The following is a 14,666-nucleotide window of genomic DNA, read 5'->3' as shown; positions in this document are numbered from 1 at the left end:
TGTAAAAAATACATAATATAAACCAAAAGTACATTTAACAAAATAAAGTTCAATTGTAGTTCTAATCATATTTTACTTTTATATCTCCCATGACGTGTATTAAGTATACACAATATGAAAGATAATAAAAATAAAATTTGTTTTCAATAAACATTGATAAGAATGACTGCATATTGTTAATTGCACTTTTTATTGGAAAGAAAAAATCTGAAAGATCATAAAAACATTCCCATTCAAGACACTTTGATAATAGGCTACAAGGTTTCTTTTTTTTTTTTACATTTTCGGTTGGTGGTGTGCCATGGGATTTTTTCAATGAAAATCTGTACCGTGGCTCAAAAAAGGTTGAAAAACAATGCTTTAGAGCATCCAATTTGGCCTGCAGGAGAAAGTTGAAAATAATAAAGAAAACATGAATTATTGTGTAAATTATCATTATCAACTAATTCTATTAATATATATCTCAGTCCCTCCAAATATGAAATTTAAGCAAGGAATGATATCAGTCATTGCTTGGATATTGTCAGTGCCTTACATGCCTTATATATCATTTGCAAATGAAGGCACAATATGTTGCAATTGTTTGTTTTTTCTGCCTGAAATCTGCCGCCCACTTAAGATCAACTTGGTACTGTATTTGGCCCATAAACTAAAATTAGTCTGACACCCCTACAATAAAGGCTTATAATGAACAAAGATAGCACACTACTACCACCTGGTGGCTAAGAGCTAAAAACAAAAATAGGTTATTCTCTCCATCAAAGAGTGCCAATACTAAGTGCATAAATAAAAAGTGATAAACATGTATGAATTCCACATAATTGAGGAAAGATTACCCCGTCCTGGTCATTAAGTATTTCTTTGTATTTTTTTCTGGCCTGAGCAGGATTATGTAGCACTTTGGGGCAAAGATGCAGCACAGCAGTCCATAACTGGAGGCCAAGATAGCAAACACCTCTGTGACTGTGGAGTACTTTCCTGGAGAGCTGATATAGGCAGGGACGAATGCTACCCACACTGCACAAAAGATCAACATACTGAAGGTGATGAGCCTGGCCTCATTAAAGTTGTCTGGAAGTTTCCTTGCCAGAAAAGCCAAGAAGAGGCAGAGACAGGCCAGAAGGCCTATGTAACCCAGGACCAAACCAAACGCAACATATGAACCTTCATCGCATAGGAGGATGACTAGAGCACTCTCACGTGGCATCAGTCTGTGTGGAGAGGGAGGATCAACTGTCAGCCAGACTGTACAGATAACAGCCTGTAGAAGAATAGATTTTTACCATTAAAATAAGTGTGCGTTTTATTTCTCAACAGTTCAAATGATTGAAAATATATAAAACTGTTCACCTGTACAAGTGTACAAAGTATAATGATTGCTTTTTGCTGTGCAGGCCCAAACCATTTCATGACTCCACTGCCTGGAAGTGTAGCTTTGAAGGCAATTAGCACCACTATGGTTTTCCCCAGAATGCAGGAGATACAGAGGACAAAGGTGATTCCAAATGCTGTATGTCTCAGCATGCAGGACCATTTGGATGGTTGGCCAATAAAGGTCAGAGAACACAGAAAGCAAAGGGTCAGTGAGATGAGTAGCAGGAAGCTCAGCTCAGAATTGTTAGCTCTGACAATGGGTGTAGATCTGTGACAGGAGAAGATGACGATGACAACACATGTGCTGAAAGAACCGAAGAGGGAAATAACCAATAGAGTGATTCCCATTGAGTCCGTGAAAGAGAGAAACTCCACTTGTTTGGGTATACAAGCAGTTCTTTCATCGTTGGACCAGAACTCTGGGAGGCATCGCTCACACTCTATGACATCTAAGAGAGCGATAGGAAGACATTAGTCTGTGATTTTTCCATCCTAAACTGCCACAAGTGGGATTGTCAAACATAATGAGGTCAGATTGCCTCTCCTTACCTGTCTGATTGCTAATCTCCCCTGCTGCACAAACCACACAATCATGGCAGCAGATAGGGAAGTTAGGTCTGATTGCCTTTCGGGTACCTGGGGGACAAATGCTGCTGCAGACTGATAAGGGAACCTAAGCAAGAGGAAACATAAGCTACACTAATCAGTCAATGGAAACACCAGAGCACAACTTGCAAATTAAAGTTGGACGTGTTAATCACTTTGCGAGTTCTTACTTTGGTTTGGTTGCCATTCCAGAGAATGTTTTGTTCCTGAATCTGAAGTTTTTGGTTTAGTGCAGTATTTGTTTCATCAAACTTTCCAATAATGACAAATTCTATTCCTTCATTTCCTCTGAATTGCCAGTTGACTAAGTCATACATAGCAACAGGATCTCCATTCTCATCAAACTTGATTTCATCACCAATCGTGGTTGAGTATACAACGTGTTTAATGTAGTGAAGCAGCTATGGGAAGAAAGGGTCTAGAATAATTTTACAAAGAAGCTATTCTGTTATTGACAAAATTTTGAAAGAGTGTGATAATACCTGCCATGGCTGCACATTTTGCAGATCTGGACAACTTTGGAGAAGAAATGGTCCTTTTCCTTTCACACAGCTCCTCATAGCTTTAAGTGCATGAATAATGGCATACACAGCTTTGTAGACATTGTAGGAAATCCTTAGCTGTGATACATCTGAATAAATATTTGTTATGCTCTTCAGCTCTTCTGCTCCAGTGCATGGTGGTTTACCTTGGGAGTTGTTTTTCTGACCTTCAGCTGGAACAGCCAAGCTACACTGAAACATTTCCTCCCAGAAGGATACCAGAAAAGGATCTGCATGGTTATCTGTGTTTTTGGGATTCAGGCGATGTAGGAAGGTTTGTAGCCCTGGAATCTCTGCATGACGAATTGCAAATCCCATTGAACCCTGTAGAATGTTGTGGTACTTTCTTGGGGTGGATAGGACAGTGGCAGTGCTCCAGGCCTCACTTGCCAGCCACTGTATTCCAGTCAACCCTGTTCTAGAATGTGGAGAAAATAAAAATCTGTAACCCTCACCAGCCAAAACCCATCAAACATTGAGAGTCAAAAAGTGTCTCACCTCAGCACTTCGTCAAACAATGCTTCTGCATCTTGCTCTAAAGCAAACACAAGAATTATCCGAGCCCTGGAGTTACGAATGTTGGAAATGATTGACGAAATAGCATCCTGTGCTCGGTTCTTTGGGATGATCTCATGAAGGGCCACACATGCACCCAACTTCCCCACCTGAGAGAGCAATACAATAGAAAAAAAGCAAAGAGAACTAAAACATATTTTTAAATTCTACATTTTGTCCTTGCGAAATTGTAATCCACCTCATCCGCAAAGATGTTTGCTCCTCCCCGACCGTATGCATCATCCCCAGCAATCACACCCACCCAAGTCCATCCGAAATGCTTCACAAGTTGTACTAATGCATCTACCTAGAAACAGAAAAGAAAGGTCAAAGCATGAAAAATCTCAATATATTAGTGAACAAAGAGATCTGTAAACAATGAGTATTGTATGCTGTCTCCAACCTGGAAGAAATCACTGGGCATTGTCCTTAAAAAGGCAGGGAACTCATTTTTGTCACTGAGGCAGGCACAACTTGAGAAATAGCTCACCTAAAAAATCCAAATGTGCATCAAACTTAACCAAAGTCACGTTACATACACCAGTGAGTATTATTTAAGGAGTAAACATGATGTTTGAAAAGAACACAACCCCTAACAGGCTGGTGTGATGTTGTTGAATAGTTACCTGCGGAATGTGGAAGACACCTAGGATACGAGCCACTACGAGAGACTGAGTGGAGCCCCCGTCTCCTATCACCACAGGCACTGTCCCATGACATACACTTCCACTGAATCCTGCTACTTCCCGACCCTTCTCGTTCCCTAATAACTCCATGGCTGCCTTTAGGGCATGGTGTGGTGTACTGCATGAATCATATATCTTATAGCCCAGTGTGATGTTTGGAAGGAGAGTGCCATCTCTGTTTATCTCTTCAATGGCAAAAATCATTGTCTGCATCCAACGGAATGTCCGGAAATTAAATCTGAAAGGAGTGAATAAATCCTTGAGTTATCACATGGAAAACAGTGACTATGCATTCTCACAATTTGTTTATTCGATACAACAATGAGCTACAAAGCAGCTTACCTGGTGCACTGGGTTGGTGCAGGCATAGCAGTGAAAGACAAACTGGGCTCCACCACCGTGTCGTGCAGAGAAAACAGTCCCCCCAGTATGATGTCCCCATTTTTCTCGAGAACAGGCAGGGACAATGAAGCAGAGATTAACCTACAGTTGGAACCATCGTCTTTACAAGAGCAGTAAAGAACAAGCCACCTGCATAGAAGACTGTAAGACACAAGCCTGACTGCGGCCAATGAAGAAGAGAGACTGCTTGAGCCCATTGAAATCGAACTTCAAAGCTGACCAAAAATAGTTTACTATATTGTTTCTTGTTCCATAGTAACAATGAAACACAACCAATTCAAAGTATTTACTGACAATTCTATTTGAGAAGGAATAATAATTTTTTTAAAACTATTTAAACAAACACACAAAGTTAGCCTTTCGTAAAAGGTTTAAACCCAACCCTCTGCTACCGTCAATGCTACGCTGGTCCATTGAGCTCATTCAATCTCCGAAGTCAAGTGTGCAACAACACTATACCCTGCAGCTTATATACACTATCTCAGCAGTTGTCAGACAGGCTGCTCTCCTGATCAATGGAAACAATTCTCCAGTGTCAGGATAACTAACAACAATAACAAACAACTGGAGAGGACATTTGACCTTAATGGGAAAAGACATGCTTGTGTCATGTCGCAGTGTCATGCCTCACTAGGCCCAATTCAGCTGTTGTTGATGCAAAGAGACAGATAGTGGCTGGGTGCAGATACAATACACATGTGCACGCACACACAGACAAACACACAAAAACGAATTGAAACCCTTGGTGTACTTGTACCAACCATTTGACAAAGCACTTCAATGCAAGGACTTCAGAGTGGAGTTCATGGGGTTTGAAATAAATAAGGATTTTGTGACCAATTGATAAATCAGCCTGCTCTTGTTTATATCATTATGATGGAAACCCTGCAGGCTACAAAACACATGGAAAATGCATGTATTATATGTTTGGCTGCCCTGGGCCATGTATATCACTTATTTGCTTAATGTGTTCCTGTGTGGCATCAAGAGCAGATGTACCCAGGACAGAGGATTCATTTCTTAAATACAAATAATTACTCTGGCAGGATTTCAGACCCAAAGGATAAAAAAACTCTCAGGAGAAAAGTGTCAGGCTTGTTTGTTCTAAAAGAATGGTGATGAGAATGATTGAAATTGAGAAGTTTGTAACTGCAAACATCTCACAATATGTCCACTGTACACAATACACATAACAAGGTCATTGGTAAGTACAGATTCATGCGGTAAAGAGACCTGCAGACATTGAATATTGGACACAGAATACTTGAGTTAAAAAAATCAAGTTTAATCAATAAAAATAGATTTGGGTGAAGACAGGAGTGGACTAGGACAAAAATTCAGTAGTAGAATTTTCTGTTCAGATCAGCCTATTATCACCATGCATGTAGAAGCCATTAAGTCCACAATGTTCAAAATGTGGCTCTTTATGTCTCAATTTTGATTAGTATTATTTTATGGTTTATAAAAGGGGGAAACCTTTTTAACCCCTTTCTACCGATTTTCTTTGGCCATTTTGCAACTTCCTTTGTCCCATTTTTGCCCCTTATCAAAAAATTTACATTTTTTCCTTTTCCTTTTTGACACTTTTGTAAAATTTTTTGTCCTTTCTTAATTATTTGTTTTGTCTACTTTTCATCCAAATAACCTTTTCCCCAATAAATATGTTTCCCTACATTTTGCTTCTTTTTGGTCCACGTTTGCCCTTTTTCACTATTGTCTGTCACATTTCGCCAATTTAAGCTACCAGTTGCCATTACCTACCACCTTTTTCTTCTTAATTTGCCAATTTTTTTTTTGCCACTTTTGAATCCTTTTGGACAATGTTTTCAGTTTTCACTCTTTTTTTGCCATGTTTTTGCCACCTGTTACCATGTCTGCCTCCACTTGCTCATTAAAAAAACCCATAGTGGACCGTACCGGCCCACCGAGATGATGTCCGATATGACAGATGGCCAGTCCACCCCTGGATGAAGAGAAATTAAGTGTTGACGTGTATCTGTTGTGCCAGGAAAATCCTCCCTCAGTCTAAAAATATTCAAAATTGGCGTTGGGTTTCACTATGTGTCTGTCAGCCATGCACACCTGTCAAGTTTTGGATTTGAAAATAAGGGAAATTTTCAGGCACCTGCTACGAGCCGTCCCACCCACCCAACCAAGCTCCAGTATCCCTTATATTTTAAGTCAGGCATACAAGAAATTTAAAATAGCCACTTGTCAACCACTAAATACAATTATGTGATTAGAATCTGGTAGGCCTACCTTTATGACCATTGAAATGCTGTGAACATTCCTACTAGGGCTGGGCGATATGGACTCTACATATTTTCTCAAAATGGTGATATACAATATAAATCTCGATAATTTTATTTCAAATGAAGTCTGACCAGAAAGACAAATCTGGGATAAATTTGCTGATGCAAAATGCCACACAGGCTCATTTATTGACAAACAGCTGCACAACATGTGCCACTTTTTGCTTTTTCTCTTGTAAGGAACAGCATGTGTGAGTGAGTTCTGTGGTGTAGCTTGTTGTAGGGAAGGTCTGGGTTAGGACACACTCAGTGATCCATCTAAATGAGCTTCAGATGCTGTTCTGAGAAGTAAAAGCAGCGACTCCAAAAACTAGTATTTTGATACAAAATAAGCTAAATATATATAGAATCCTATCGCCCAGCCTTAATTCCTGAATTATAGTACAGCCTAAATTAAAACATAAATGGGTATATGAAGCACATTTGTTTATTTACTTACAGTTCATACACAAGTCAACACATTGCATATTTACTGTTAATTTCACATTGCTTGTCTTTAATTTAGACATTAACATTTTATTTTCAATACATATTTTCTTTCATTTTCTCATGCTCACTCATGTGGTTTTCTGGCATTCATGAATGACTTATTAGATAGATTTGTTGCAGACTTTACATCCTTTAACACTTTTTGAAAGGAGTGTATATTTGTGGGGGCTTGTTTCTTCCGCTGTGGGAGACGCTAGAATCTCAGTAACAAATCTTACAGAACGTGTAACCGTGTACCATCCTGCTCCTCTTTAGGAAGGTAAACTCTCTGTCACATTTTCCAAGGTATTTGCACGAGTTCTTTGTTTTTGGCTGGTGACAACGTTCAGTTCAGTAAAGAATCTTTGAATTATTATTACATTAAAATATGGGATATTTACAGGAAAATACTAATACGGGATGAGAAAGAGGGGTAAAATAAGGAACTTTTCCTTGCCAAAACAGGATACTTGACAGGTATGGCCATGTGAATGAGTCAAGTCTTGGGATCAGCTGAATGTCGCAGGCGATGAATGAACAAATGCAAAATGTAGTATTTTTCTTAAAAAACAATTAATTTACGTGCAGTATACTTTATTTGATTTCAGTGTCTGAATAAGTTAAATTTAACAAGTCATGTTTTTTGCCAATGCTGAAAAGCCTTTCATTTACCTTATCCATCCCCTTTGTTGCTCAGGGTGAACTTGTTCATTTTACAGGATGATGGAGTTTCCCTTGCCTTTAATTGAAAGTGACTTCAGGTTTAGTGTCTTAGTAACTTTCGACACACAGTGTGCAAGTTTTTGGATTGAAGGATTAAACTGTAGAAATCTTGAGTCGTGGTACGTCAAACAGCAACGTGACAATTTCCTGTCATTAAAGATCTGACTTAAGATCATTCTCAAGCAAAGCTACTATTCTTGTTGCACTCTAAGAAGGATACTGACATGTTTCCCTGTGGTTGAAAATAAACTGTAGAGAATGAGATCCTTTTAGCTTGAACTAAATAAACTTATTTAGTGAAACCACAGGGAATTACAACATTATTGTTGAAGAAGTAAAAACAATGAAGCAGAAAATTAAAACTACCAACATATTATACCATTCACTCTCCTGGGAAATACTTGGTTCAATGAACTCCAACCTATTTATTTAAAGTTATCGCCTTTTGAGGCAAAGTAGAGGTAAAAAAAAAATCCAGACACTGGTGTATTCAAGAATTGCATTAATGCAGATACTCTTTGTAAAAGAAAACTAATTATCTTTGTTTAGCCCTACATTTTTCTTTTAAAACTTCAATAACATTCTTCTGCTTCCCTAAAGACTTTGAGGTCATTAAGATTAAATCAAGGTGACTCAAAATCACAGTTTTTTTTTTTAACTGCCAAATTCTGCTTTGCATCTAAAATGTTCAACTTTATGAAACACATAGTCAGAGAAATGTTGAGTGGATATGTTTTGGTTTTACAATGCAGTCAAACACTCTGAGCTGGTCCTGGTTTATATTCAACGGTATAAGCCAAAAAACTTTGTTTTTTAACTTCGTAAATAAACTGAGACTGTCTGGGATTTTTTTTTTTTTTTTATTGTCGGGGATTTGGAGTGTTTAGGTTGAGGTGTTGAAGTTGTATGCAGAAAGAAAAGGTGTAGAATAAGGGTACAAATCAAAAGTAAAGTCCATTTAATAAGTTCCAAAATACATTTCAAAATAGAAGGCAAGAAAAACCTGAAAGGATGAGTAAGAACAAAAAGAGGAGTAAAACTTTGTTATTCCAAAGAATAAAAACCACTAAAAAAGTTGCACCCATTTTCTTTCTGATTGGCTTAAAAACAGCAGCACGCTCCTGGATTCCTAAAGCTTGAATACAGAGCCAAGAGAATGAGCAGAGGTCCAGTGTCCACTCAGAACTTTGAATTACAATATGTTCAAATGTTACTGTAGATTTTAGACCAAATAAAGCTACAACAACAAAAAAATTTACATACTGCAGCTTTACGCTTATTTGTAGGGATCTTTCTGCAAACCAAGTGCTCCAGGATCTCTTTTTGGCATTACTATTGGCTGCTTGACAAATGCCAATGCGCATTCATGTCCTGAATGTACTGAAGGGTACAATGGCAGGCGTTCAAGCAGGAAAAGTCCCCATTGCTGCGTTATGCACAATGGCTTACACAACAAAGCATCTAAAAAAAGAAAGAACAACATGGAGAAGCAACAGTCTAAAGGCCCAAACATACTCTGAGCAGATACACTGTTGGCAATCGCGCCATGTAGTGGTTTCAGCGGGAGAGTATTAACAGATGGAATAAATTGATTGTAAACCTTGGAAAAGCATATCAAAGTTGAAGAGAACATGCACAATTAATTTGCGGGGTGAACATGGAATGGTGTGGGTCTGCTCTGACCTGCAGCTGGGATCACGTTGACCGCCTGTCAGCTTTGTGGTTGGGAGGGGCTTACGGCAGCAGCTGCTCCTCATTGTCTGAGTCGCGAAAACATCAGAAAACTCTCCAATAACACAAGATAAAGTTGCTACGAGGAGTTGGAAAGTCGCCAGATTTTGCGTCAAAGCCACTGCATATAGCTGCTGGTTGTGTGCAATCACGAGGATCCCGGTAGATTCAAAAAGGGGAGGGGGGTATGGTAGTTTCCTTTCCAGTTTCACAATTCTACATACTGCAGCTTTAAAGCATTCTTATTAAAATGTAGTATGTAATAACATGTTCAAGCAGACCATGTTTTTCCTACTTTGTAATACAGATTAACACAAGAACGTGTTCCTCTTCTTCTACTACTCGAGAGTTGCCATTTAACTTAACATGAATGCTTTTTCATTTCTAAGAACTGTAGAATACAATCACAGTGAATGGTTATGATAAACAGACACATTCTGGGATAAACCATACCCAAAGTGAGGGAGAGCTGGCGTTACACCTTTAGAATTATTGGTGACATGTTGAAGAAGGCCTTACTGTTGGAAACCAACATCTAACTAAAGGACATTCATCGTTAATAGTCATAGTTTTATGAATTGGACCATTTTGCACTATTCCAGTCATGCATATTCTCTTACCTAAAATTTACAGGACTAGTACGGTATGTAAGGGTAAATGGTTAAAATGTGCACGTTCTTCTGTTGTTATCAAATAAATCAAGTGAATATACACCTCCGGTCAAAAGTTTTAGAACAACACGCACTTCTTCCAGTGTTTTACTGAAAATTATTCAGTTTATTGTGTCATTGCACTCTGAAATGAAAGCATAGAACAAATAAGCAATTTGAGTTGAACAAGACATCCTGGAATCCATGAACAAAACTGTTCACCTGATGTTTATGAGGGTCTGGTACCACAGTGTGTTCCAACACTGCTTTTATGCTGACAGAGGGGGTTGGAAGTAACCAAGAAAAGTTAAAACACCTGTAGGAATTAATAGCACCAGCTTTCAAGGCTGATTCAACCTTCATTACTGCAGAAAAGCTTTAAATTGTTAACTCACTTTGTGTTTCCTGAAAAAGGCCTATTTGTATAATTCTGAACTGTACATTATTTTTTCAGTTTTGGGTAACCAAACCTTTTTTTTTAACCTCTGACTGTTCAGTACTTTGTACCATTTCAAGCTATTAGGAATTTTATATTTTGATAAGCGCATTGAGATGACTTTGTTGTAAATTGCGCGATACAAATAAAGTTGAATGGATTTGAATTATTTGGACTTGCACGATCATTAATTTAAATAAAACATTGCAAGACTGTTCAACACAACTCATAAGATTTACATAAAATTAGTCATAATTAAAACCTATAAATGGACATATCATTTTGTTTTCATTTCAAAAACTGGCACGGCAAGGTATACATTTATTTGTATTCCGCATTTCAATGACAAAGCCATTTATTGTGCTTTACATGATGAAACATTGCAGAATGTTTGATGAGGACATTCCAAATTCAACTATGAAGGCCTTTTTGAATTACAATCTGTGTTTTAGCTATAAGGCAGCATATAAACATCCCCTTCGCCTGAATCACTTAAATAAAAAATGAACAAATAATTAATTACTTATTTGAATTTGAATTATGAAAAAATGTATATTTGCATTTAATATTAAATGTTAATTAAATTAAGACCTTTTCCTAATTTTTAAAAAGCCTTTATTTTTTAAAACATATATATTTTTAAAGTAGGATATGTCTCGCTCTGTCACTAAGAAGTCTTGTTTGTTTCTGATTTGCTTGGGAAATGTTAATAAACCAATGAACCATAACTCTGACAACATGCATGAAGCACATGGGGAGCAGTTAAGCTTGTTTTTGTGCTCACCGTGAAAGAAAAGCAAGGCCATGACGTGAACTTGAATCTGCCAATTTGCCTCTTTTTACCCATGGGGACCAAAGAAAGATCGAGGGATGAACCAGGCAAGCAAAGACAAGTAAGTGTTTCCAACAAGACTGATGACATCTGGGCCTCAGGCTGAAAGAGGAGTTCCCAGGTGCTGAGCTGGAAATTAATTATTTCTGAGCCTGAACTGAAGCTTTGTGTGCGTGTGTGTGCGTGTGAACACACAATGTTGCCTTCCATTTCAGTAGTGTTACTTTCATGTAATAATTGGCATGTTTAGATATTTGTATTTCTTACTTGAAATAAATGTCAATGTGCTTATAAAAAACAATATACTATGCTGCAAAAATAGGAAGAAAAAAACACGTCAAGCTGTATTTCTATTGTATAAAACATTTCATGTATATAGATTTGTGTGTCCTGAAAATATAAATAACAGAAAAAGCAATATTATCAAGAATCAAATGTATTGCATCAGAAAAAAGTAATCGTCTTTCTTAAATTTTATAGTCTTGCAGTCATAGCATCAGCTTCCTCTGGATAATTGTCTTAGCCAAGAGTTTATTGACTTTGACAGCATTCACTGAATGTAACTCTCATTGATGAAAAAATAATATTAGTTTAAAAGCATCTCAGTTGTGCTTTGCTGATTCAATAAAGTGTGGATGGAATTGTTCATAGATAAATAAAGGAGGCCACCATAACTGATCTGCTGAAACAATATCCGGGTTATGTTGGCAAATTCAGTGCTCAAATAGATGGAGCAGCCACATTACTATTATTAAAGATCAGGAGAAACTGGTCCATGCTTTTATCTCCAGCAGACTGAACTATTGTAATGGTCTTCTGACAGGAATCCCCCAAAAGAGCATCAAACAGCTACAGCTGGTTCAGAACGCTGCAGCTCGGGTCTTAACCAGAACAAAGAGGTCAGAACACATTAGTCCCATTTTAAAGTCTTTACACTGGCTCCCAGTCAGCCTCAGAATAGACTTTAAAGTTCTGCTGCTGGTGTATAAATCTGTGAATGGGTTTGGTCCAGAATACATCAGTGAGATGTTAGTCAGGTATGAACCCAGCAGGTCTCTCAGATCTATGGACACAGGTCAGATAGTGGAGCCCAGAGCTCACAGTAAACATGGTGATGCTGCTTTTAGTTGTTATGCTGCAAAGAAGTGGAACAAACTGCCAGCAGAGCTGAAGTCAGCATCACATGTGAACATTTTTAAATCAAAGTTAAAGGTACTTTTTTTCTCTACTGCATATGATTGAGAGAGAGATTTTTGGTCATGTTGTTGATGTCATGTGTTTGTTGATGATTTGAATTGATTTTACTGGTGATTTTAATGTTCTTATTGATTTTAAGCTGTTGAAAGTTTTCTGTGGCACTTTTTGATCATGTAAAGCACATTGAGTTGCCTTGTGTATGAAATGCGCTGTGCAAATAAATTTGCCTTGCCTTGCCTTGCCCAATATGGCTTTTCAAAAATTGCCCTGAAATGACCTGTAAATGTCAAGTTTGGCAAGAGCCACGTGGCTTTCTGCTCTTTGACCCTGACCTCACCATAAGCTTCAGGCAGCATGGTGGTAGAGTTGCTGGTTCTACTCTATTTACACAGGTCATTGGGATTAGCAGGAAACTGTGTGGAGTTTGTTTGTGTTACTCTGGTTTGATTTTGGTTTTAGCACTGGACAACACACTACTCTAATTTACAATTCACCTTTACCCTGAGAAATCAAATTGATTGACTTCTCAGATTTCTTTAAATGTGACTCAGAAAAAGTCACTCTTTGAAATTTGAAATGTTACAGATATCACAGACTGCTGAATTGAATTGTATTCTGTAAGTATTACTCAGAGAGCTCTATTTTGCCAGATATTCACAGGTATCTGGATCAGAGATCTTGATCATGTACCATGATCATTCATCACACTTTAAAGGCTTGGAAGAATTTTCTATCACCATTAATAACAATAGATGGGGTCCAAATGTATGGGCACCCCCATTTAAAAAAAAAAAAAAATGGCATCCGATCCAGATGAAATAAGTGAAGTTATTGAGGAATGAATGATGATTTAATTTTTTAAACTGATCCAAAATCATCAGGTGGTAAATATACCACAGTATCAATGCAAAAGCCTAAAATAAGTTACCAGTGCCTAATTTTTACTTTAAGGAATTGCTTTGATGTTTAATTGAGTTTCATTTTAATGTAAATAGCAGTTTCTGCACAGCTAACCCCTACCACTTAAGAAAATGTATATACATGTTTAAATCTGAGATTAAGATTAGCGTTTTGCATTGACTGCATCTACAATATCTGTCAGGCTTTTCAATAATTATTTTTTTTAAAACAACTATCCTAGCACAGGTAAATTGAATATATTGTTGTACCCATGTTTAGTAAACCTTTAGCATGAGGTAGCATCACTGCTTGAGTAATCTATCAAAAAAAATATATTGCATTCTTTAATTGTTCTGGATTTTTGTGTACTTTAAAATGATTTCATTTTCTTACACATTATCTTGTAGTTTTGTACATGTTTATTTAAAAGTTATTAATTTAGAAAAGTAGTTACAACAGTTTTTCCTAATTATCTTTTCATTTTACTTCCTACGTCATAGCTTAAAGCAGCGATTTTCAACTGGTGGGTCAGGGCCCAAAGGTGGGTCACGGACCTGTACTGGGTGGGTCATGGACAACTGGTTCAAAACAATGTCTCTCATGTTGAACTTGTCTTTTATTTTGAAATAAACTTTTCTTCTCACAGGCATGCTGTGAAATGCAAGTTGCACAGAAAAATATATAGATTTATGTTTTAAAAAAAAGATTATAGATGTATATTTTCAACAAAGATAATTTTGAAAAACTAAATTTAGTTGGTTGGCAATTTAATGATTGCGACAAAATGTGCGTCCCAGGGTGACACCAGTTGAGAACCCCTGACCTAAAGCTTGTTTTTGATTTCATGGCACTATTTTAAACTCTTCTATTCTGATCTTCAATCAATCTTTAAAGTATAATTTAAAAAATTATAACTAGGCTTAATCTGTATCTTTCTCTCTTTCACAAGATGTTCCTGTGGAATTATTGTTATGTGCAACGACACAGTAATTCCAGAAGATGGTGCCATCGTCGGTGTAATGTTATTCCTTTGAGGGTGAAATATTACCCTAACCCTGTATTTTCTATCAGAAACATGTCTTTAATTATCAAGTGTACTAAACACAAAGAAATCCTTTGATACATGCCAACTGTTTTCTATTGCATTTATCTGCATTATCACAATTTAACTGTTTTTTGCTTTTTAGAGATTTGCTTTGATATGCATCAAGTGTTCATGACAAACTGCAAATTGGAGCTTGTTGCTGCAAAC

The 14,666-nt window shown here is 37.3% G+C and overlaps 1 protein-coding gene across 1 annotated transcript; it reads right to left on the bottom strand.

The window, feature by feature from the left end:
• Positions 1 to 832: 832 nt before the first annotated feature.
• Positions 833 to 4,146, bottom strand: LOC114474612 (extracellular calcium-sensing receptor-like). The gene is made up of 10 exons (XM_028465031.1): positions 4,106 to 4,146; positions 3,704 to 4,001; positions 3,481 to 3,567; positions 3,277 to 3,384; positions 3,021 to 3,187; positions 2,463 to 2,940; positions 2,151 to 2,381; positions 1,924 to 2,047; positions 1,351 to 1,823; positions 833 to 1,261 (listed from the first exon to the last, which is right to left on the bottom strand). Exons 1-10 carry the CDS (start codon positions 4,129 to 4,131, stop codon positions 833 to 835), a joined length of 2,421 nt encoding a protein of 806 aa, XP_028320832.1. The 5' UTR covers positions 4,132 to 4,146.
• Between the last annotated feature and the right edge of the window lie 10,520 nt (positions 4,147 to 14,666).

This window comes from Gouania willdenowi, chromosome 13 (genome assembly GCF_900634775.1).
Source record: "Gouania willdenowi chromosome 13, fGouWil2.1, whole genome shotgun sequence".
In the NCBI taxonomy this organism is placed as follows: domain Eukaryota; kingdom Metazoa; phylum Chordata; class Actinopteri; order Blenniiformes; family Gobiesocidae; genus Gouania; species Gouania willdenowi.
The sequence above is the reverse complement of the archived record's forward strand: the minus strand, read 5'-3'. Positions and strand labels throughout refer to the sequence as shown.

Coding starts and splice junctions, on each gene's coding strand:
- LOC114474612 (XM_028465031.1), bottom strand. CDS start 4,131: ATGCCTGCACCAACCCAGTGCACCAG. Junction 3,568..3,703: donor GTGTCTTCCACATTCCGCAG/GTAACTATTCAA, acceptor TGGATTTTTTAG/GTGAGCTATTTCTCAAGTTG. Junction 3,385..3,480: donor TGCCCAGTGATTTCTTCCAG/GTTGGAGACAGC, acceptor TTCTGTTTCTAG/GTAGATGCATTAGTACAACT.